Genomic DNA, 21,723 nt, shown 5'->3' with positions numbered 1-21,723 from the left:
ACAGCTGTGCAAAGGTGCCTGGAGGGAAGAGGCGAGTGTTTAGCAAGAAGACCGGTTTAAACAGAGCATAGGGTGTATAAAGGGGGAGTAATGCATGCTAGGGCTGGGCAAAACACACAGACACAGACTTATTATATGAAATTATACCTGGTACAGGATTCGCAAGGATAGAGGTCACGAGAGCTTTATCTCCCGGGCTAGCTCAGTACATAGCGAGAGCAGAAGCAGGAGAATTAAGCCAAAAATGCTCTCCAGGCCACGCCCCCGACCATAGCTCCACCTTCACCCCCGTTTTTAGCCAATCATAACCTCCTGACCGGCCCCACCCCCGGCCTCAGTAATATGGCCGAAGCTATTCTAATAGTACCACCTCCCCTCCTGGACTTCTGATTGGATAAACTGTCTTTTTTCTCCTTCCTCTCTCCCCAGATTGGACCCTGGCCGCAGCCTTGGACCTCAGAATCCGCTCGGGTCCAAGAGGCACAGAAGTCGTCGAGATGGAGCGAAGTTTTGCAGGCCGCCGGGCGCTTGTCACCGGAGCGGGCAAAGGTGGGCCGGGGCTGGGGCTGGACAGGAAGCTACGGTATGGGTCCGGGGCAGTGCGAGCCGAGCGGTCAAGAGGGTCGAAACCCGGACCCATCCCTAAGACTTTCGGGACGTTGCAGGCATCGGGAGGGACACTGCCAAGGCGCTGTTTGCCAGAGGAGCTCAAGTGGTAGCAGTAAGCCGGACCCAGGAGGACCTGGACAGCCTGGCCCAGGAGGTAACTGGGGGTCTCCCAGCCCAGCAGTCCTTTCCAGCCCGGTCCCGCCTCGCCCCGCCCACTAGAACCTTGCTCCCAGACATCTAGGTACGTGAGTCGGGGGAAGCCCTCCTGCCTGGCCTTTCCAAACAAAAACACCAACAAAAGCCAGGGATTCAGAGGTAACAGAGTGAACTTCGGTGCAGAAGACCTAGTCTCACCTTCTATCTCTGCTCCTTACTTCCATGTGTCACTGCTGGTGTCTTTAAGCATTTTAGACCCTCTGTTTCCTTCTCTATAAAATGGAGATAATACTGATGCAGAGTAATAACAGACGACATTTATACAGTGCATTTGAAGGTTTGCAAAGCCTTTACACACATTTGTCTTTTGATCCTCAAAACTACCCAGGGAGGTAAGGTATTACTGTTTTTTTAAAGCTTCTCTGTGGTTTCATTCGTAAAGAGAATTCCTGATGAGGAAATTCCTCTGGTACTTATGGCCCTAAAGAGTTGGGGGATCAAGCAGTCAGTTGATTCTTTCTGGGTTACACAGCCAGGAGGGTTCAGCAGCTGGGACCCTGACCCAGGCTGACTCCCCTCTAAGTCCTTATGCCTCTGTTACTATCATTATCCTCATTTTGCATATGAGGAAACAAGCTTAAAGGAGTAAATGTCAGATGTGAGGTTCAAACCCAGGTCTCCCGGAGTCCAGTACCAACTCTCTCGTAGGGTGTCTGCTCTACAATAAATGGCATCTGCAAAGTGATTTTTAAACTTTGAAGATAGGCTGTTATATTTCTTTCTCCTTCAATCTTTCTTCCACTCTACCGAGTTGATGTCCCAGATCACCACCCACTCTTAGCCTCCTACTCCTATTCTCCTACACATTCATGTCCACTCTATCTGATGACTGCCCCATACTTGAGCACAGCCTTGGGACTTCAGAACAGTGGACAATTTCCAAAGGCTTCTTCCTGATCTCCAGCAAAGTACTTGAAGTAATCTTGGGGCACCTTGTAAAGTATATGAGGGGGTGACTAGGTAGCAGCTAGTTTGGTTCAATGGACAGAGCACTGGCCCTGGAGTCAGAAAGACCTGAATTCAAATCTGGCCTCAGATAGCTTACTAGCTGTGTGAGCTGGACACGTCACTTAACCTCTGTTTGCCTCAGTTTTCCTCATTTATAAAATGGGAATAATAATAACACTGGGGGCAGCTAGGAGGCACCATAATGCATAGAGCCCTGGACCTGGAGTCAGGAAGGCTCATCTTCCTGAGTTCAAATGTGACCTCAGACACTTACTAGCTGTGTGACCCTGGGCAAGTCACTCAACCCCAATTGTCTCCTCCCCGCAAAAAAGTGTATGGAGTGGGCAGGTCAAAGAGCCTTCAGTTTCCTTGAGAAATCAAATTCTGGCTCAGTATTTAGAACTGAGGGATTCTTTTGTTGTTGTTGTTAATAATTAATTTTTTTTTTCAGTTCTCAACGTCACTTCCATAAGTTTTAAATTTTTCTCTGCCTCCTTCCCTCTCCCTTCCCACAATGGCATGCAATCTCATATGGGTTCTACACATACATCCTTATTAAACACATTTTCATGTTAGTCATGTTGCATAGAAGAATTAAAATGAATGGGAGAAACCATGAGAAAAAAACATAACAAAATAGAAAATAGCCTGCTTCATTTCTGAGTTGTGATTCTATGGTTCTTTCTTTGGATATGGATAGCATTTTGCATCAAGAGTCCTTTGGAAATGTTTTAGGTTCTTGCATTGCTGTGAAGGGCTAAATCTATTACAAACAGTCCTCGCACACTGTGGCTGTTACTGTGTATAATGTTCTCCTGGTTCTGCTCATTTCACTCAGCATCAGTTCATGAAAGTCTTTCCAGGTTTTTCTGAAGTCTTCCTGTTCATCATTTCTTATAGCATGATAGTATTCCATTACATTCATATACTACAACTTGTTCAGCCATTCCCCAATTGATGGGTATCTACTCGATTTCCAGTTCTTGGCTACCACAAAAAGAGCTGCTAGAAATATTGTTGTATATGTGAGTCCTTTTCCCATTTTTATTATCTTTTTGGGATACAGCCCTAGAAGCAATATTGCTGGGGATTCTTTTCTGAGAGGCCTCAAAGGGCATAGAGACCATTGCCAGGGGCTACAGGATCTTCTGGAGATGCAAGGAGAACCTCCTCCAGTCACTATTATTTTGCAAACCATCTTAAGGTACTTCCACTCCATCCTTTTAACCATTAGTGGAAACAATTCCAGGATATGGGAGCCTCTGGCCTATTCATTATCATATGACCATCTCATGTTCCCACTGTCATGCCCCAATTTTGTTCATCCTTCCTAAACTGGCTGGGATCAGGAATTCTCCATCGTGGGAAGCTTTTCTCTTGTTGTTGCCTAATAGCCCTTTCCAATACCCTTAAGTGCCCAGGAATAGAGACTTTATGTGTGGATCTGGGAGACTGGGAGGCCACAGAGCAGGCTCTGAGCACCATCGGCCCTGTGGATCTATTGGTGAACAATGCAGGTGTAGCCCTTCTACAGCCTTTCCTGGAAGTCACTAAGGAGGCTTGTGATAGGTAAGTCCTAAGAGTTTAAAAAAAAAAAAAAAGGCAGGACCCCAGGATGGTGGGGAAAACCAAGCCAGGTAAAAGGCAGACCCTAGGAATCCTGCCTGGAATTTTTCCCCTCTTGGGGGAATGAGAATCCACCTTATTTGCTCAGCTGGAGAAAGGAGTGGGCTGGGCCCTGGGGCTCTGGGAGGGGAGCTATTTTTTTTTCCTTCTAGCTATAATTGTGTCTGGTGTCTGTCCCCAGGTCTTTTGATGTGAATTATCGGTCAGTGGTCCAAGTATCCCAGGTGAGCTGTGACACAAAGTTTGGGAATTACAACAGGGTGGAATATTATAGCATAATTGAAGTCCCTTATTCAAACCCCTTCTTTCCTCTCATTCTTCAGTTCATTCCCCTGCTTTTCTCCTGATTTCTAGATCATCTCCCGGGGGTTAATAGCACGGGGAGCCCCAGGAGCTATCGTCAACGTCTCCAGCCAGGCCTCCCAACGTGCCCTAAAGGATCATGCCATCTACTGTGAGTACCCACCCCATCAGCCCTCCCTCCCTGATCTTTCTCTAGTTGCTCATTTCAACAATTTGAATCATTAGGCCCCAGTTTTCCTGTCTTAATTTAGAATAGAAGAGCTAGAAGGAACCTGAGAGATCATATAATCCAACCACTTCACTTTATGGGTGAAAAATTGAGACACAGGGAACTGGTGAAAGGGAGGACTGGAAGCCAAGTTTTTTGATACTTGGGTCAGAACTTACTCTTCTTGTTACCCCAGGCTGCTTCCAACTCTTGGGTTCTCTTACCCTGACAATTTTGGTCAATCAACAAACATTTATTAAGTGCCTACTGTGTGGCAGTCACTGTGCTAAACACTGGGGATACAAAGAAAGACAAAAATACAGTTCCTGGCCTTCGAGTGCCTATCCTTCTCTGTAAATTCGCCAACCACATCTCTTAATTCTTCTAAATAACTGACAACTCTTTCACTCTCTCCCTCTCTACCCTATTGCCCCTCACCAGGCTCTACAAAAGGTGCCATGGATATGCTAACCAAAGTGATGGCTCTGGAGCTGGGACCCCACAAGGTAAGATCTGAGACATCTAAATTTATTTGTTATAAGCCCCAAAAGGGCCTTTCCTCAGCAAAAAATAAAAGTCCTACCCTCCTCTGCCCTGGTCAGCTCACATCTAGAATAATTTTTTCTGGTGCCACATTTTAGGAAGTACATTGATAAGTTAGGAGTTGGAGAAGAGGCTGGATATAAATGGGTCTCAAGTTCATGTCCTATCAGTTGAAAGAACTGGGAACGTGTAGGTGCCTCAGTGGCTACAGTGCTAGACCTGGAGTCAGGATGGCCTCAGACACTTTATTAGCTGTGTGACCCTGGGCAAATCACTTAATTAACTCTGTTTGCCTCAGTCTCCTCATCTGTAAAAAGAGTTGAAGAAATCGGCAAACCACTCCAGTGTCTTGGCCAAGAAAACTCCAAAACGGGGTCACAGAGAATCAGATAGGACTGAAGGGACTGAACTACAACCTCAAGCCCTTAGGGGCAGCTAGGTGACTCAGGGGACAGAGCACTGGCCCTGGAACCAGGAGGATCAGCGTGCAAATCTGGCCTCAGACACTTAGCTGTTTGACCCTGAATACGTCACTTAACCCCAAATGCCTAAAAATAACAAAACAAAAACCCCACAAAAATCCAAGAAGCCTGTAGAAGAAAATACTGACGGGAATGTTTTATTATAGCTGTGTTTCTGAAACTGAACAGCTGTTTTTTAGAAGAGGCATTAGATTTGTTCGCTATGGTCCCAGTGAATGGCATATAGTAGGCACTTAATAAAGTCCTACTGACTGACCAGAGGGCAGAATCCAAAGTAATGGGTAAAAATTATAAACAAGCAAATGTAGCCTTGCAATCAGCAAAACAAAACAAAATAAAAAACCTTCTGAACAAGCAGAACTGCCCCAAAGTGGAACAAGGCTGCTTCAGGAGGATGAGGGGCGGGGATGTCTTCAGGCAAAGCTGGATAACCACGTGTCAGGTACATTGTAGACAGGACTCGTGTTTCCCCTGAGTTGGCCAAGATTCCCTCCAAGGACCCTCTCGGCTCTCAGGCTTGTCCTAGGTGTGGCCATGCCCCTGAAGGACCAACCTGAACCCTTCTAACCCAGATCCGTGTGAACACGGTGAATCCTACAGTGGTGATGACTGCCATGGGCAGGGCCAACTGGAGTGATGCCCAGAAATCAGAGCCCATGCTAAGCCGAATCCCACTGGGCAAGTTTGCAGGTGAGTTGAGAGTGAACAGTGGGTCCTCAAGGCCAAATACCATCCACTCCTCCCTTCTCCCCCTAACTGTTTATCTTTCGGTGCCTTCCAAGAGGCCTGGGATAGAACTTTAGTCCCTTACACTTGTCATGGGTATGAAGAATGCACGATCCTCTTTAAAAGTAGCAGGGGCAAGTGGGAGTTGGGGCCCTACCATGGAGCATACCTGCCTCCTAACCTCTAGATATGACCTTGTTCCCCTTGCAGAGGTGGAGGACGTGGTGAACAGCATCCTTTTTCTGCTCAGTGACTGCAGTGCCATGATAACTGGCTCTGCTCTGCTGGTGGATGGAGGGTATCTAGTGGGTTAGGAGACCTGCCTCCTGATCCAAGGGGAGACATCTGCTTTCTGTGCCCTATTAAATGTGTATCATCTGATCCTTGAATGCTGATTCTTTGGCCTGAGGAGGGAGGGAGAAAGGGGTTGATGGTGGTATTGCAGAGGGCAGAGGTGGAGGAGAAGCTTTGTAATACCAGTGGCCTCTTGGGGAGCCCAGTCTGATCCAGACTCTCAAGTACCCAAAGACACCCTACAAACTAAGCTAGATCTTTGGGCTCAGAACAAGCTGAGTCAGAGCCATTTTGGGGCTTTTGAGGGAAAACTGTCTGAGGCTGGCAGTAATATAGGTGAGACTCCTGTGGATACTACCTGGGTTACAAAGTAACCATCAAGGGAAGGTGTCATTATTATCGTGACTTAGGGAGGTGGGGGCAGAAAAGTAAGCTCTCTGGTTAGTGGAGGGTCAGCTCCCAAGAAAGGTAAGGCCTGTTTTCATGGAGAATGTTTATTGTATAAAATAAGGGATGATTGCCAGGATGAATAGAACCCACAGTCACATACTTCCCTCCCCTCCCTCCCCCCACTCTCCCCAACCTGGGAAGCCCATCTTAGGGCTGCCCTGGTCATGCCCCTTCTCCTCTCTGAGACACCCCGCTCCCTCCTGTGCCAGCTGGAGGCCTGGGCTCCTGGGTGCAGAGCAGAGTGGGAGGAAGCTTCAGGCTGTGCTTCCCAGGCCTGGGTGGGAGGGAGCAGGGGCTTCCTCTCTCCCTTATCAGCCCTCCCTCCAGGACAGCATGCCCCATTTCTGGTGCAGACCTTCCCTCCCCAGAGCCCAAGCCTCCCCTCCCCACCCCCCTCCCTCTATCTTCCCACTCCCTATACCCATGTCACATCAGACTGAAGGGAAATCAAACATTTCAACAATGACACCATACTTGGGGGTTTGGGACACTGTCCCAACCCCCTGGCCTTGGGCTCTTAGCCCTCCTCACCACTCAGGCCACCTAGGGTAGGGGACTCTGGACAGGGTTTAGAACACAGTACACTTCTTTCCAGGTTTCTTGATGGGAGGGGGACACAGCACTGCCCGAATGGCTTCATCAAACACTGTCTTGAGACCCCGCTGAGTCAATGCTGAGCATTCTAGGTACTTGACAGAACCTGGGGCCAAGTGGAAAGGGTATCAGAGTAAAAATGAGGATGGCAGCATCCCTACCTTATTATGTGGCAACTGATCTTTTTCTTACAGTCCCCTGCTACTGCCCACTGCCCCTACTCACCAATCTCTCGGGCCATGGCCAGGCCCTGGGGGTAAGTGATGGGGGCCAGCTTCTTATCCCGAAGCCGTTCAATGGTGTCCTTGTCATCTCGAAGGTCTAGCTTGGTGCCCACCAGTATTATTGGCGTGTTGGGGCAGTGATGTCGTACCTCAGGGTACCACTGTGGAAAGAAGTACAAGATGCTAAAGACTTGTCCCTTCTTTATGGTCCCTGTTCTCTAGCCATGGGTCTCTCCCCCTCCCTGGGCCTCATGCTTCTGGAAAAGGAAGAAAAGGGCTTAGTGTTCCTAGCATGGCTTTCCTTCCTGCCCTTGCCCACGTAGTACCTTGGCACGGACATTCTCGAAGGAGGCTGGGCTCACCAGGGAGAAACATATCAGGAAGACATCCTGTGTAGGAAAGGGTGGTCAGTGGCTTGCTGGTTTAAGAAGTCCTCCCCATGCTCGATTTCACCCATCTTGCCCCACTCTTAAGACCCCAACCTTGACCTCCAAGTCTGGATATTAAAATCCTAATTCTCCCCAGAGCCCCAGACCCTGGAGTACTGGCCCCTACCCTGCTTGGGAGGGAAAAGAAGAGGGAACTGCAGGGATTACATACAGTCTGGGGATAAGAGAGGGGTCGCAGTCGGTCATAGTCTTCCTGCCCAGCTGTATCCCACAGCCCCAGGTTCACTGGCTTTCCATCTACCATCACATTGGCTGAGTAATTGTCGAAACTGGGGGGACAAGAGACAGAAGTCAGAGTTGAGGGATTGGAATCCTGGATCCCCACCCAGAGTTCCGTATAGGGATCTTCAGTCTTAGCTTCACCATCATTGCCCTGCCCCCTCCCGCCTAACCCTTCAGAATCAGGAACATTGTGTCCCCAGGGAATGTAGATTGTAGCAAACTTTGCATTTGCCCTCCTGTCTCCAAGGTCCTCCCATCTCTTGCACGGGCAGGGGCCAACTCCACATATGTATCCCTTTTCCGTGCCCCCTCTTTGGTCTCCCTTCTAGCTGTGTGTCTTCAAGTGCCCTGTTCCAAGACCAGAAGATTCCCCAGGTCCCAGATGCTCACACGGTAGGGATGTACTCTCCAGGGAAGGCATTGGTGGTATAGCTGATTAGCAGGCATGTCTTCCCCACGGCTCTTTAGGGAGAAATGGTATAAACCTGAGGTTGATTCCCAAGTCTTGCCCATATCTTTCCCCAGTGAACCCACCCACTTGATGAAGGCTCTACTCTTTCTCTTTGGGATGCTGCACCCCAAGGTCTGGAATGAGGAGACAGAAGTGTAGATAAAGGTTGAAACTGTGGGGGCTCTTGTGGTTCCACATGCCTCCCCAGGTTCAGGTTTTTAGGGAGACCCAAAAGGTGGGAAGGAAAAGAAATGGAAGTTGCTGGGTAGAGTGGGGTCAGGAAGTAAAGGAATGGTGATGGGTATTCTAACCACTCAAGTGAACTTAGAAAATCTTTGAAGAGGATGAAAAAAGGAAGAGAGGGACACCTAAGGCAGTGCCAGGCTGATTCTAATGAGCCTGGCTCACTACCAACCTCAGGTCTCAGGGAGAGAGGGTAGGTAAGAAGAAATAAGTGAGAACTGGATCTCCTCAAAGTTCAAGACAGTGGCACTCAATTAAAAAGGTAGAATTGGTGGGAAGATGAACTAGTTATTCCTTCACTTTGCTCTGCCTCCTGGGTCACTAGGCCAATAGTGATGCTGAAAACTAGAAATAGAGGGGACAGGGCTGAGACACTCAGAGAGGAAATTCCGCCTCGATTCGTACTCAGGGCAAGGTGCTGGGAATACAAAGGCAAAAATCAAACAACTGCTGTCCTCAGAGTCCACTGAAATGAAAATGCGGGTGGGGGGATCTGGAGATGGGGAAGAGAAGGGGAAATAGAAGTATTTCAGAGTTGGAAGCGACCTCAAGGGGTCCTCCAGTTCATTCCTACCTGATGTAAAAATACTCTCCATAGCATCTGTCCCTGACCAATAGTGATGCGGGGGTACCTTCCCAAGGCTATCACTCCATGTTTTTCAGCCCCTCAGGTTACTGCCCTCCTGTTCTGGGACCTGGGTCCCCCTCCCCCTCCCCTCGTTCGAGACCAGATGCTGACCGAGGGGCCGGCCAAAGCTCTGACCAGCCCCAAAGAGACAACGCTGCCAGGGCGTGGCACGTGTGTGCCCTCACATGGGGGACGGCGGGGAAAGGGTGGTGGGCACACACACCGCCCAGCCCAGGCAGCTCCCCCCGAGCAGATGTCAGCCCCGTTACCTGGCCTCCTGGCTTCTCAGCACCCAGACAACGTGCCTTTCCATCCCCCCGGACCCTGCCCCCACCCACCCCGAGATGCAGACCCACCCTTAGCATCCTCGCACCGGCCCCAGCCCCGGCCTCTCCGGCCAGGGTGGCGCCCCAGACCCCGCCCACTGGTCCCCCAGAGCCGGACCCCGCCCCCCGCACCCCCAGAGCCAGATCCGCCCCCTGCGTCCCCAGAGTCAGCTCCCCCGCCCGCCCCAGGCTCACCCGTCGCCGACCACCACGCATTTGATCGCCTGCATGTGCCCGGGGCCAGGAACCGGCTGCGCGGGAGCCGGGGTCTGCGAGCCGAACCGCAGGGAAATGCCCCAGCGCCGCAGCCACGGCGGGGACTGGAGAGTCTAGGGGGCCGAGCCGAGCAGCGAGCGGCTGGGGCCGGAGAAAGCCGAGCGCCGCCGAGCGCCGCGGCCGGAGACAGCCGAAGACCCGAGGCCGGCGAGCGGGCGGGCGCCGCGAAGGGGGAGGTGGAACCCCAGACCTTTCCCCGCCCACTCGGGCGGGGGTGACTCCGTGGCCCAGGGCCACTGGGGCGGCAGGGCCGTAGCTCCTCCCAAACAGGCTCCCGAAGACCGCTGGGATGGGTAACTCGGTCCTGCCCGGTTTTCTGGCAATGTGGAGATGGCTCAACCCACACCCACAGCGGGTGCCAGGTGGCAGGGGCCGCGGCAGGATACGCCCGCGGGCTGGGACGGAGGGAGCGAAGTGAACGGTGCAGAGGGCAGGGGCCAGAGCCGGCTACCCTCGCCCTTAGGGAAACCTGGCTGTCACCCACTCCTTCCCCTACCCAGTTGCTAGGGATTTCTTTCCAGCAGTTATCGTGCATTCTAGCTATGTGTGCACTGAATGTATTCTGCCACTAGACTCTAAGTTCCTTGAAGGCACTGTTTTGGTTTTGTCTTCGTAACCCCAGCACTTTGCTCTGTGCCTGGTCCCTTAAGCAGATCTCGTGTTGGCTGCACTTAATTTGAGGCAGGAGAATGGGGCGGAGCCCATAGTGAAGGAGGGAAGAAAAGTTGGAGCTACAGGTCACATCAAATAGCAGCTGCAGCGCACAATCCAACTGCTCAGGGCCAGGCTGTGCTTCTTTCAGCACTGGGATGCTCTCAGCGTTTGTTTCTCAGCGAGGCTGAAAGCAAAGCAGAACTTCCAACCCCCTTTGCTCGACCTTGTCTACGCCAAAGCAGTAGCTGGGATATGCCTTCGAAAGATACCGTCTGGAGCCAGAGGCAGGGGCCAGATCGAGGATCAGTACCTTTTACATTAACCGATGAATCTGATTTGGAGTGAGTAGCACTCATTGAAGTGAGGGTCACTTCTGGGAAGCTCAAAACTTCCTGGAGAAAATACCTTTTACAGGGAAGTGGGTTTTGGCATCCACATACAAATAATCTTTGATCAAGCCTTTGTTATACAAGGAGGAGGGAATTCTAAAAGTCCTTTCCTTGAAGTTGCCAGAGGTGCCACATGGCCACCAATGCAAGAGGGCAGAATTCAGGGGCAGAAAGAGGTAAATCTTTAAGCAAGTACAGGAGTAGGGTCTTGTGTTCATGAAACCAGCTCTGGTCCTAGGAAGATGCACAGGCACTGGAGGCTCTGGGTGTATCATGAAATGCACAAGCTCTATATTTCAGAAACATGCCAGACAATTTAAAAAAAATCACCATGCTAGCTGCAGAGCGGGCCTTGACAATGTGCAAAAGAATGTCCACTGAGTGAGTCTTAACGGTAAATTTTAAAAGTGATGATAACATTATCTGCTTTGTAACTAACATACGATTATGTATGTGCAAACACACACACACACACACACACACACACACACACACACACAAACTCTCAGCTATCTCTTAGGGAGGTATCTGCAGAGTTCAAATATACTTCTGCTCCAGGTTTTCTGTCATATTCCAGCACTCTCTTAAGGCACATGATTCTCAAAATAGGTTGGAGGGGCAAAGATTGGTGACTGTCCTTCTGTGCTCAGAGGACCAAAATGACGTCACCAAGTCAGGGTCAAGATACAATGTCAAATGTGGCTGATCAGACCAATGTGAGCTCAGAAGGCTCTGCCACAAGTTGGGCACAAACAGTCCATGTGAATACTTGGAGTGGAGATGTCTCTAAATTTATGCATCTCACATTTCTTTTGAGCTACAGCAAAGAAGGGAATTGTTAAGTCCGTGGGTACCAGGGAGCACTCGGCTGGATGATATGCCTTATAAACAAAGGCACTGCCCAGAAATTTGCTTCTGACACAGTGGGCCCTGACCAGCCAAGGCCCCTTGCTGGAGACTTAAACAATTCACTTGGGCCTAGACTGGGTGATTCCTTTGGGACAATGAAATTCAAATCATGTAACTAAATTGCATTTTTTAAAAAACACAGCATGGTAGCCTCCATTCTCCTCAGTCATCAGTGTTGCTTTAAGTTGGAGATGAGATGGATAGGAAAGCCTTGTGTGAAAGAGGTGAAGGAAAGGAAGAAAGCTGGAAGTCCCACCTCCCTTGGTAGGAGCTCTCTGGCATCAACTGTACTTCCACCAGGAATCCTCACATGCTCCGGAAGGCCTCGTCTGGCACTTTTCATCTTAGCTTTCAAGAATGACTCAGGAGATGGAGGCTGTCTCAAAGGCAAACAGATCCAAGCACCTTTCTTTTGCTGCTGCCAATCCTCCTGCTTCATAGCCAGTCTCAGAATCTCCCCTCACTGTTAACACTTGTCAGGGTTTGGAGTCCCCAGAGAAGAACCCTGGACATAAGCCAAGATGGCATTCTGCAGGAAGCTGGCTCTCTGGGCCTCTTCCTCCCGCAGCCTGTTGATCTCAGCATTCTTGAGTCTCAGCTTTTCCCTCATAGAAGCATTCTCACTCTCTCTGTCCAGCAGAGCCTCTCGGTGGCTGTTTGACATTACTGTGGGGAGAGAAGAAATCTGGTGAGGGGGAAGCAGTGGTCTCTTTGTCTGAGCCACATAATGTCACGTGGAGCCAGTAGGCTCCTTTCTCCTAGGAATGAGGACCCTCCCTGTGGAGCTGTTTCAGGTAGAGGCCTCACCTTTGATCTGCCTTTCCAGGGTTGCAATCTTCTCCTTTAACCCTTCCTGAGCAGTCCGCTCTGCCTGCAAGTGACCGATCTGCTCCTGCAGCTCTATTCGCACCTTGTTTACTTCAGTCACCTTCTCCTGTTCCTTGTTTATCAGTTCCTATTGGGGGAAATACTGTGAGGAGAGAGAGCGGAACCCCAGCCATGGCCTCTCTGCAGGGACTGGAGGGCCCTACAGACACACCTGCTGCAGCTCCTCTAGCTGCCGCCTCAGCCCTTCCATCTGGAGACTCATCTGGTTGCTCTTGGCCTGGCTTTCAGCCACAGCTTGTTTCTGCTGGAGGCAGTATTCCTGAACCTCATCCCGGGCTTGGGACATCAGCCTTATCTTCTCTTCCAGATGAGTCATTCGCTGTTGCTACAAGGTCCAAAGAACAATAACAGGAGCCATCTTGGAAGCATGGGTCACCACCGTGTACTGTCACTTTGAGAAAGCTTCCCTAGAAGGCTCCTGTTCTCCCCTCTTTCAACACTTTCAACTGCCTTATTCATTCTCTCAGGACTTCTTAAAATCCATCCAATGAACCTCAACCCAACTCAATAATGCCTCTTTACTCCATGATTCTTACACAGTAAGTAACAGATCAAATCTTTACAACCAGCCCCCTAGAGCAAAGAGCTGTTCAGATTCCTTTGTTGCATGCAATACTGTTTGAAATCAATGGGTCAAAGGCAGTGGATCTTTTAATTAGGAAAACTAATCATTGCAGTGGTGTCTGCTGCAACAGAATTTGATCTATAAACTAAGTTGGTACTTGCTTAAATGCTGTTTTCTCATATTCTTTTCATTTGTCCTACCTCCCCCATTAGACTTGGAACCTCTTGAAAGGATGACTTGAATTCTATTTCTCGGGCATCCCATTTTTGTCTTCTTTCCCACAATACCAGTAAAGGGCTTGGCTTCTACAGTGTTGATCAACTCACCATTTCCAGGCGGACTTGGTTCTTAGCTTTCATCATCTCCTCCTCTGCCTGACCTCGCTCAGCCAGTACAGTTTTCTTCACTCGGTTCACCTCCTATTTGGGTACAGACATAAAACCTCTAGGTCGCCCATGCCCATCCTTGGGGAATGAGCCTGCTCTGGCCTCTTAGCAGGTCTTTGGCCAAAGTCAGCCCTTTTGGAGGTAAGAAGCTTGGACTTATAATTTCACTGGTAGAAGGAATTCCACATAAAAAAGCAACCTCTACCCATGCAGATGAGCAATTATTCCTCCCTTTAAGAGTCAGAGAGTTGCCTGGAGGTTCTGAGAGGTTAAGGGACTTGCCTAGGGTCACCCAAACAGTATGTATTAGGGGTGGGACTTGAACCTAGTCCAATCCACTCTGCCATGCTACTTTTCAACTTTAGCCAGAAGCTCTCAATTATTGAACTAAATTCAGCTATTTTCTTAACAGGGCCTTTTGCCAGGGATCTTCTTCCCTCCCCCTGCCCAAAACGTTTTTGAGAAATAAGTTGCCTCAAAACAAGGGAGGATCCTTTTACCCTTTGCCCTAAGCCAGGGGTGGGGAACCTGTGGCCTTAAGGCTACATGTGGTCCTCTAGGTCCTCAAGTGTGGCCCTTTGACAGAACCCAAACTTTTCTGGGAATTTTGGATTCAAAGGGCCACACTTGAAGACCTAGAGGACCACGTGTGGCCTCAAGGCCACAGGTTCCCCACCCCTGCCCTAAGTGATGTGGTTGTGACTTCCAATCTAACTGAAGCCTTGCTTTGCCACTGCCTACTTCCTAGATCATCTCCTAGGTTTCCAGGCATTTACCCTAAGAAGATCACACTCAGGGCAGACACTGGCAGAGAGTAAGGGGGGTGGGGGTGGTAACTCAAGAGCCCAGAAACCAGAAAGATACCCTTGAATCCATGTCCACCAGGTTCTTACTGTGACACTGAAGGACAAGAAGAGTATGGGGAGGGGTGACATCTACACAGTCCAGAGGGTTATTTCCAGTCTCTTACTCTAAGATATGTTAGTTGTGGGTCGGTGTCCCTGCCCCACCCCCCATTATGAATGCTCACCTCCTCCAGGGAGATTCGAACTGTCTCCAGCTTTTGTATCCTTTCCTGTAAGCATCGTTCACTTTCCTCCATGTGACGACTCATGCGTTCTATCTGCTCAGTAACAAAGATGAAGCTTGAAGCCTCAAGAAGCCCTGCTCCCTAATCATTTTCCCAATAGCCTCTGGAAACAGCTGCTTTTCTGAGACCCATTCACTTCCTTCTGAGAAGAGCTGAATTCAAGGCCAAAAGCCTCCAACTCTGCTGCTGGAGAAAAACTGAGTTGGGAAAGGCCTATTCACCTATTTGAAAGTGAATTCATTTTCAAGGAGAAATTAACTTCCTAATATTAAGATGTGCTGGGCTGTTCTCCTTCCTGATGTCTTTTAGGTGGGTTTTAAGTCAGACAAGTAGCCTGGAAAAATGGATACTCAGGGAATGGGGGGGTTAAGAGGCCCCAGTTCAAATCCCTACTATAACCAGCTGACCTTGGGCAAGTCACCTAACCTCTCTGATCTTCAGTTTCCTAATCTGTAAAATGGGGGCTAACAGTATTTGAATGATCTATTTTCCAAAGCCATTATAAGGATTAAGTAAGAACGTATATTAAGTATTTTGTAAATGACAAAGAACAATTCAGCTATTTTTTTTTTTACCAGAGTAAAAAATCAGTGTAGAGAGAGATTTCCCAGTGAGGAACTTCCTTTACCAATGCAAATCTGCACCTTTGGGCTGAAAGGCTATATAAGTGACTTGCCCAGGGTAACACAGCCAATGTGTGTCAGAAGCTGAACTCTCTTCCCTCTCCCACACTGTTTCATTCAACAAACTCTCTATAAAAGAGATGGGTGTTCTATGATTAACCTGGCTTAGTTATAGCTCTGCCACCACTCCTCTGGTGACTTCTGGCAGGCCAATTTACTTCCCCAGCCTTGCTTCCTCCTGTGTAACATGGAGACTTTGGGCTAGACAGCCTGGAAGGTTTCTTCTTGCGTTTCTGCTACTCTCAGACATTATGACTACCCCACTTGGCAGGGGAAAACTATAGGTTCCCAGAAACCACCCTGTCCCCCTCCCCAACCCTACTAGATGGATATACTGCAGGTCAGTTTAGTGGTCCCCTGGTGGGTTTGGGAATAGCAATGAATCTATGAAAGGCTGAGAGAATAAGGAGGCTCTAAAGTTCTGCTTTCCCACGAGGCAGGCTGGAGGACCCTCTTCACCTCTTTTAGTCGTAGGCTTTCTGAATCTTCTAAGCTTTGTTTGAATCTCCTCTTCTCCATTTCCAGGCGCTCTGGAAGCTCAAAGTAGGGAGATATGGGTCACACCCTTCCACAAGAGCAGCCTGGTGGCCCCGAGTGACCCTGTTCTCCCTCAGGGTGCCCCTCCCTTTGTGCCCCTTGGGGTCCCCCCTCCCACCCCTGTGCTCACCCTCGGCCTGAGTTAATCGTAGTTTCAGCTCTGCTGTAATGTTGGTCAGTTCCTGCTTTGTCAAGAATAGCCGCTCCTGCTGCATTTTGCTCTTTCGCTCTAGTTCATCCACCTGAAAGGCCAACGTTCTATTTTTCCCCAAAATTTATAAATTTGTTTTCAGTTTTCAACTTCACTTCCATAAGTTTTAAATTTTCTCCCCCTCCCTCTCTAAGATGGCATGAAATCTTATATGGGCTCTACACATATATTCCTATTAAACACATTTTCACATTAGTCATGTCGCATACAAGAATTATAATGAATGGGAGAAACCATGAGAAAAACAAAACAAAACATAACAAAAAAGAAAAGTCTGTTTCATTCTGACTCCATAGTTCTTTCTCTGGATGTGGATGGCACTTTGCATCATGAGTAAAGACCAACATTCTTTAGAGCAGAGGTGTCAAACATGTGGCCCCTAGTGCAGCCAGAACCAAATTAAAATGTAATTGTGGAATATTTTAATAAAAATACAAGAAAACATAGTTAATGTTACTATGTGATTTTCTAAGTCACCATGTGTTCTATAGGGATCCTTATGTATGTTTTAGTGGTTCTTGTTTCTGTGTGAGCTTGACATCATGAGGTCAAGTTCTGCCCAGCTCTATCTCCTGGACAGCTGTGCCAGGATAGAGCTGCTGCTCCTTAGCTGGACCATACAAACATGCTCCTCTTCAGCCTATTAGCCCTGGTCTGACCCCCTTCTATACCTGGTTATGTAGAAGCACATTTCTTTCATTAGATGCAGTCAGTTCTTTCAGTAGTTTAGATTCCCGATCTGCAGCTTCCTAGGAGTACAATTAGGTGAGAAGAAACTTTGGTAAAGTTCTTTCTGCCACACCTCTGAGACTTACACAATACTCCTCCCAAGTTGTCTCTCTGTTGCCTAATCTTCCCTCTGATCACTCAGTCAACTGAAATCCCTTGCCCAGTGTACCTGTTGCTCTAGCTTCAGTTCCTTGGATTGTCGCTGTGCCAGGTTTATTTGCTCCTGCTGTGCAGTGGTCAACAGCTCGTTTAGGTCTTGGACCTTCTGCTCAGACAGGGCCAAGGCAGCCTCGGTCATCTGCAGCCTATATGATGGGGAAGGAAGTTTATTAGACCAGTGCCTGTAGTCCTCTCCTCTCTGCCAGTCCACATCCCACCCCACCTCCTTCAAAACCCAGCACCAAATTCTTTCTCCAAGAATCCATTCCAGATTAACCCAATCAAACCTTAACTCTTCCTTTATTATGCATTATTTTTAAAAGCGCACTTGTTGCTACTGACTCATTACTTTCACCTGCTGTTCTGAAATGCCCAAGTCTGTGTATTCTCATGCTCTGACTACTCTGTAAAGGTCAGAGACAAAAGATTTTTAATATCTCTTGATGTGTTCAGGGAGCCTAGTGGGGTGCCCTACACCATCACCCTGCCTGTTCCTGCCCAGCCCACCACGTACTTGGCCTTAAGGGACTTGATGATGGAGTGACGCTCATTCAGGGTCTCTTGAAGCTGTCCTATCCGAACTGCTGATGACCTAAGGAATGGCAAGACAGCTGATCATTGAAACAGACCCATATATCCCATAAAGCAGCTGCCTCTCACCTCCTTCTGAACCACTCACCTGCAATTCCTGGAAATCTCTTCCCTCTGTTTATCAATTGTATCCATAAGGTTCAGGAACTGGGGATAGAACAGACATAAGCCATATAAAAACTGTGAATCCTAATACTTTAGTAGTTGAGATATGAGACAAAGGGCATGATTCCAGATCAACAGACTAAGCAGCAAGGAAATAAGACAGTCTACCCTTCACACCTCTTCTATCCCCTTGGGATATCCCCTGTGGCACTGGGCTGTCAGCTACTAGGAAGGACAAACACTTGGTATTGAGGGATTCTGGGACACAAGAGCAGAAAATGGAGTCAGGAAAACAGGCGAATCAGATGAAGGGACCTGACAATGCAGAGAAAACTCCAGGGAGACACTGGAAAAGTAGCACTAGTCCTCCTTCTTTCCCCCCAAGAAGTAGATGGCATAGCTCATGATGACCAAGAAAAGGATGAGCTATCAAAGGTTCCTGATTTAACAACTCCTTTCCTGAGGAGGGAAACTTAAGGAGTAGGAAGGGGAAAAGAGACTTGGCATCTCTTTACCTACATCAAGTCTATAATGAGCAGAGCAAAGGAAATCTTCTCACTGAGGGTAAGCAGAAAAACACAAGCACAAACTACTCTATGGCCAGAAGTCAGCTTCTTGTGGGAAGAGTATGTGCTCTGGGTGACCTCCTGCCTAAGACACAAGTGAGATGGCAAGTGAGCGAGAAGGACGATTGCTTACCTGTTTGGACTTCTCTTCTTTGAGGTTTTGGACTTCTTTGCTCAGCACGTAGGTCCGGATATGATTCTCCTGGAGAGACACCTGCCTGTCTAGGTTGTACTCCATGGCTTGTTCTGTCAGAAGACAGCAGTGTCATCCCCGTACCCCTCTTCACTCTGAGATAGCTTTCTCATTGCTTGGCAAAGAGCTGGATAACCCACTTGGAGTCAGACTGTTCTTTTGGCCTGGCCAGAGACTGCAGCTGAGGACAGGTCTCAGGACCCTGAGGACCACCAGCCATCTATCTGTTTCTATCTGTTCTGGTCACTTTTATAAATTACTGCTGTTATAACAGATGACATACATAAATCATCCCAAATGATAAATAAGTAGGAACTACAGGCAATATTACTTCAGTAGTCTTACTTTCTTCTTCTTGAATTTTCATTTAGGATAATTTTTAAATGAATTGACATTTCCTGAGAATATTCTGAGAAGATGTAGGAGGGGGCTTGGGAATATGGTGAGGGGTAAGGAGAAACTGGGCCATAACTTTTCATTCTCTTTGGATAACTGACAAACTAGAATCTTGCCCCCAAGTGAATGGCTGAAAGTTTAGTGCACCATTATTTTTCTGGAGAAGTAGTATGGCACAGTGGAAAGTGTTGAACCAGAGGCAGGAGACCTGAGCTCAAATCCTGCCTCAGACACTTGCTAGCTGGGTGACCCTGGGCAAGTCATCCTCTCAGAGCCTTAGTTTTCCCATCTGTAAAATGGGGACAATAATAATTGCAAGACTAATCCCAAGTAGGATTATTGTGATGAAATCACTTTTGTAAGTCTTAACATATTATATAAATATGAGAAATTACTATTATAGTGGCCCTTAAAACCTCCATGGAGTCTTGCCTGTATAGTTATGGTCCCAGGGTTCTGTGGAAGCAATTCCCAGCACCAGTCCAAGAAACAGAAATCAGGAGAAAATCCTCAAACTATTTTGACTTCATTAATAATAATTGCTAGTATTTACCTAGTGCTTTAAGGTTTGCAAGGCATTTTTCGTATGTTAAGGGGTGGGGAAACCTGTGGCTTGTGGCCTCAAGGCCCCAGGTTCCCCACCCCTTTTAACCGCTTTGATATCAAGCACTTTGCAAACCTTGAAGTCACATTAAGCCACTGGATCTTCCACTTCATGTTGGATTTCTGAGCTACCTCATTAGAAGTCTGCAAATATTAGAATAAAACCTATGACTTCCTGTGCTTTCACAAAACAGCTTTCTCTTAGGGAGAAGGCCTTGTTCTATCAATAGATAAGTATGGAAGGGAAACCTCTTTATTATATACTAGTCCTATGCAATTAGATTCTTCCCTACCCAGCTGATGGTTCTGCAAAATAATTAGCTTTCTCAGGACAGGATTCAATCAAAGGGACCCACCAGGTCTGAGAGTTGGGTTAGGTCTCATTTCAAGACATAGTTGGGGGAATCCAGTTCTCTCCATCCCTGCCACTTACCAACAGCTTTCAAGATATCCCCTGGGATGTTGTTCCCAGCTAACTCCAGCTTCCTAAGGGTCTTGTTGCTGGAAAGACAATTTACAATTGCCCGGCCTCCCAGGAGTCCGATGTTATTCCAACGAAGATCTGAAGGGGAAACATGACAACATCATGGGGACGGAGAAAACCACCAGAGGACAGAAGAATTGAAAAGAAGTCTTGCCATAAATGGCTAATTTTCCCATTCCAACTAGAGGGGCTATGGAATCACTGAGAAGCAGTAGAGGAAGAAAGGGACAGACATAGAGCTTTGGTTTGGGTGTGTTTGTCCTTCAATGCCAAAGAAGACCATGCCATGAGAGAAATGATGACATGACTTGCACTTGACTTTGTTCTGAGTGAGGGAGGGCTGTGCAGGTCACCAGCCTCACTTCTACTCCAGAGCCATCTGAATCCAGTGACCAGATATTCATCAGGATGACTGGAGATGACCCAGGAGGAGACAATTGGGGTTAAGTGACTTGCCCAAGGTCACACAGCTAGTGAATGTCAAGTGTCTGAGGTGAGATTTTTGAACTCAGGTCCTCCTGACTTCTGTACTAGTACTCTATCTACTGCACCACCTAGCTGCCCCTTTGGTTTGGGAAGGTAAGAGGAAAGGCTCTACTTAAAGTTACCATTCCTTCCCCAATGAGAAGTGCACATACACTTACCTACCACTTTTTGAAAACATGAAAATTGCAACAATAGGTGAAGGAGAGATGACAAAATGCTTAGTGGTCTGGTTATGGAGAGGGATGCTAACTTGTACAAGTATAGCAACAGTGTAGGGAACATAAGGTAGTTCCCTCAGGTGGTTCAGTGGATAGAAGGGTAGGCCTGGAGCCAGAAAGATGAGTTCAAATCTGACTTCAGACACTTATCAATGTGCGACCCAGAGACCCTGCTTGCCTTAGTTTCCTATCTATCACAAGGGGATAATAATAGCCTCCTAGATTTGTTGGACGATCAAATGAGATGGGATTTGTAAAGCGCTTTGGCAAAACTTTAAAAGTGCTATAAGAAATGCAGCTATTATTATCATTGTTCATTTTCCGAATAGTGTCCCAAGTTCCCTTTGCACATGAAGCACAGACTAGCTCCATGGCCAGGGGAAATAAAGAAAGACAACTCTCCCCTGCTGCTGGGTCTGTAGGGTCAGGCCTGGATGGAACTTCCTTACCTATGTCTAGGAGAGTGGAATTGTTTTTCAAGGCCATGACCAGCTCTTCTGCCCCCTTGTGGTTGATCTGGTTGTTTCGGAGGTCTAGTTGCTGCAGAGTGGTATTGGCCCCAAGCCCCTCACAGAAGAGAGAAAAACTTTCTTCCCACATCCCCAGGTTGTTCCACTCTAGAATAAGGCTGCGAAAAAAGTCATCATCAAGGCTGAAGAAGCCTGACATAGAAAAGCAATTTGTACCCATGAAGCCTCATGGAAATAAATAGGAAAATGGTTTGGGAGCTTTTCCCTCTAAGGAGCATCCTTGAGCCATGTTGACAAGGAGGGAGTGGGCAGGGGGTCACTCTCTTACCTTTGAATGGATTTGTTTTGTCGGAGGAGTTTACCCAAAGCCTCAGCCCCTATAGCTCGAAGGTTATTACCCTAGGACAGATGAATGGTTAGTCATTCACCCTCCTGAAGGCTGGACTCTCAATGTGACAGCCTTACCTTCTGAGTGAGCCTATCTGTGTGCTCTGCCCTGCTATGAGGTGAAATTGGAGCTAGACTGACCCTTAGGTATAGTTCCCTAAGACACTGAAGAAAGCAGTTAGGGACTGCCTTTTTAAAAAAGATAT

General features: G+C 48.1%; 3 protein-coding genes across 6 annotated transcripts in view; 1 reads left to right on the top strand and 2 right to left on the bottom strand.

Moving 5' to 3' along the window:
* Positions 1-318: 318 nt before the first annotated feature.
* DCXR (dicarbonyl and L-xylulose reductase) lies at positions 319-6,042 on the top strand. Its single transcript, XM_072645383.1, has 8 exons — positions 319-549; positions 666-763; positions 3,188-3,342; positions 3,581-3,623; positions 3,754-3,853; positions 4,352-4,416; positions 5,508-5,625; positions 5,872-6,042. Exons 1-8 carry the CDS (start codon positions 498-500, stop codon positions 5,973-5,975), a joined length of 735 nt encoding a protein of 244 aa, XP_072501484.1. The 5' UTR covers positions 319-497; the 3' UTR covers positions 5,976-6,042.
* A 391-nt stretch (positions 6,043-6,433) lies between these two features.
* RAC3 (Rac family small GTPase 3) lies at positions 6,434-10,208 on the bottom strand. 2 transcript variants are annotated; one of them, XM_072645384.1, is made up of 6 exons: positions 9,738-10,208; positions 8,285-8,356; positions 7,824-7,941; positions 7,550-7,612; positions 7,225-7,384; positions 6,434-7,105 (listed from the first exon to the last, which is right to left on the bottom strand). In XM_072645384.1, exons 1-6 carry the CDS (start codon positions 9,770-9,772, stop codon positions 6,975-6,977), a joined length of 579 nt encoding a protein of 192 aa, XP_072501485.1. In that variant the 5' UTR covers positions 9,773-10,208; the 3' UTR covers positions 6,434-6,974. The 2 variants fall into 2 exon arrangements, with proteins under 2 accessions (XP_072501485.1, XP_072501486.1); XM_072645385.1 differs by having other exon boundaries at positions 6,910-7,105; positions 7,221-7,384; positions 9,738-9,946.
* Positions 10,209-11,128: 920 nt separating this feature from the next.
* Positions 11,129-21,723, bottom strand: part of LRRC45 (leucine rich repeat containing 45) — a 14,203-nt gene continuing 3,608 nt past the window's right edge. For all 3 annotated transcript variants that reach the window (XM_072645375.1, XM_072645377.1, XM_072645376.1), the window contains exons 4-18: positions 21,459-21,529; positions 21,110-21,288; positions 19,906-20,034; positions 18,414-18,526; positions 17,698-17,756; positions 17,533-17,610; positions 17,029-17,164; positions 16,802-16,879; positions 16,050-16,161; positions 15,842-15,912; positions 14,640-14,732; positions 13,550-13,642; positions 12,810-12,983; positions 12,578-12,725; positions 11,129-12,436 (exon numbers count right to left, since the gene is read on the bottom strand). In XM_072645375.1, coding sequence (XP_072501476.1) covers positions 12,237-12,436; positions 12,578-12,725; positions 12,810-12,983; positions 13,550-13,642; positions 14,640-14,732; positions 15,842-15,912; positions 16,050-16,161; positions 16,802-16,879; positions 17,029-17,164; positions 17,533-17,610; positions 17,698-17,756; positions 18,414-18,526; positions 19,906-20,034; positions 21,110-21,288; positions 21,459-21,529 — 1,734 coding nt within the window. In that variant the 3' untranslated portion in view covers positions 11,129-12,236. The remainder of the gene's footprint in view (positions 12,437-12,577; positions 12,726-12,809; positions 12,984-13,549; positions 13,643-14,639; positions 14,733-15,841; positions 15,913-16,049; positions 16,162-16,801; positions 16,880-17,028; positions 17,165-17,532; positions 17,611-17,697; positions 17,757-18,413; positions 18,527-19,905; positions 20,035-21,109; positions 21,289-21,458; positions 21,530-21,723) is intronic.

This window comes from Notamacropus eugenii, chromosome 2 (genome assembly GCF_028372415.1).
Source record: "Notamacropus eugenii isolate mMacEug1 chromosome 2, mMacEug1.pri_v2, whole genome shotgun sequence".
NCBI classification, from domain to species: domain Eukaryota; kingdom Metazoa; phylum Chordata; class Mammalia; order Diprotodontia; family Macropodidae; genus Notamacropus; species Notamacropus eugenii.
Note: the sequence above shows the minus strand (reverse complement) of the source record. Positions and strands in the feature narration are given on the sequence as shown.

Bases quoted from the DNA above. Each gene is read 5' to 3' on its own strand.
- RAC3 (XM_072645384.1), bottom strand. From the start codon at position 9,772: ATGCAGGCGATCAAATGCGTGGTGGTCGGCGACGG. The intron at 7,613-7,823 runs GTATGTAATCCC...TTTCCTACACAG, and splicing joins CCCTCTCTTATCCCCAGACT to GATGTCTTCCTGATATGTTT. The intron at 7,385-7,549 runs GTACTACGTGGG...TTCTTTCCACAG, and splicing joins TCGAGAATGTCCGTGCCAAG to TGGTACCCTGAGGTACGACA.
- DCXR (XM_072645383.1), top strand. From the start codon at position 498: ATGGAGCGAAGTTTTGCAGGCCGCCGGGCGCTTGTCACCGGAGCGGGC. The intron at 550-665 runs GTGGGCCGGGGC...GGGACGTTGCAG, and splicing joins TGTCACCGGAGCGGGCAAAG to GCATCGGGAGGGACACTGCC. The intron at 3,624-3,753 runs GTGAGCTGTGAC...CCTGATTTCTAG, and splicing joins CAGTGGTCCAAGTATCCCAG to ATCATCTCCCGGGGGTTAAT.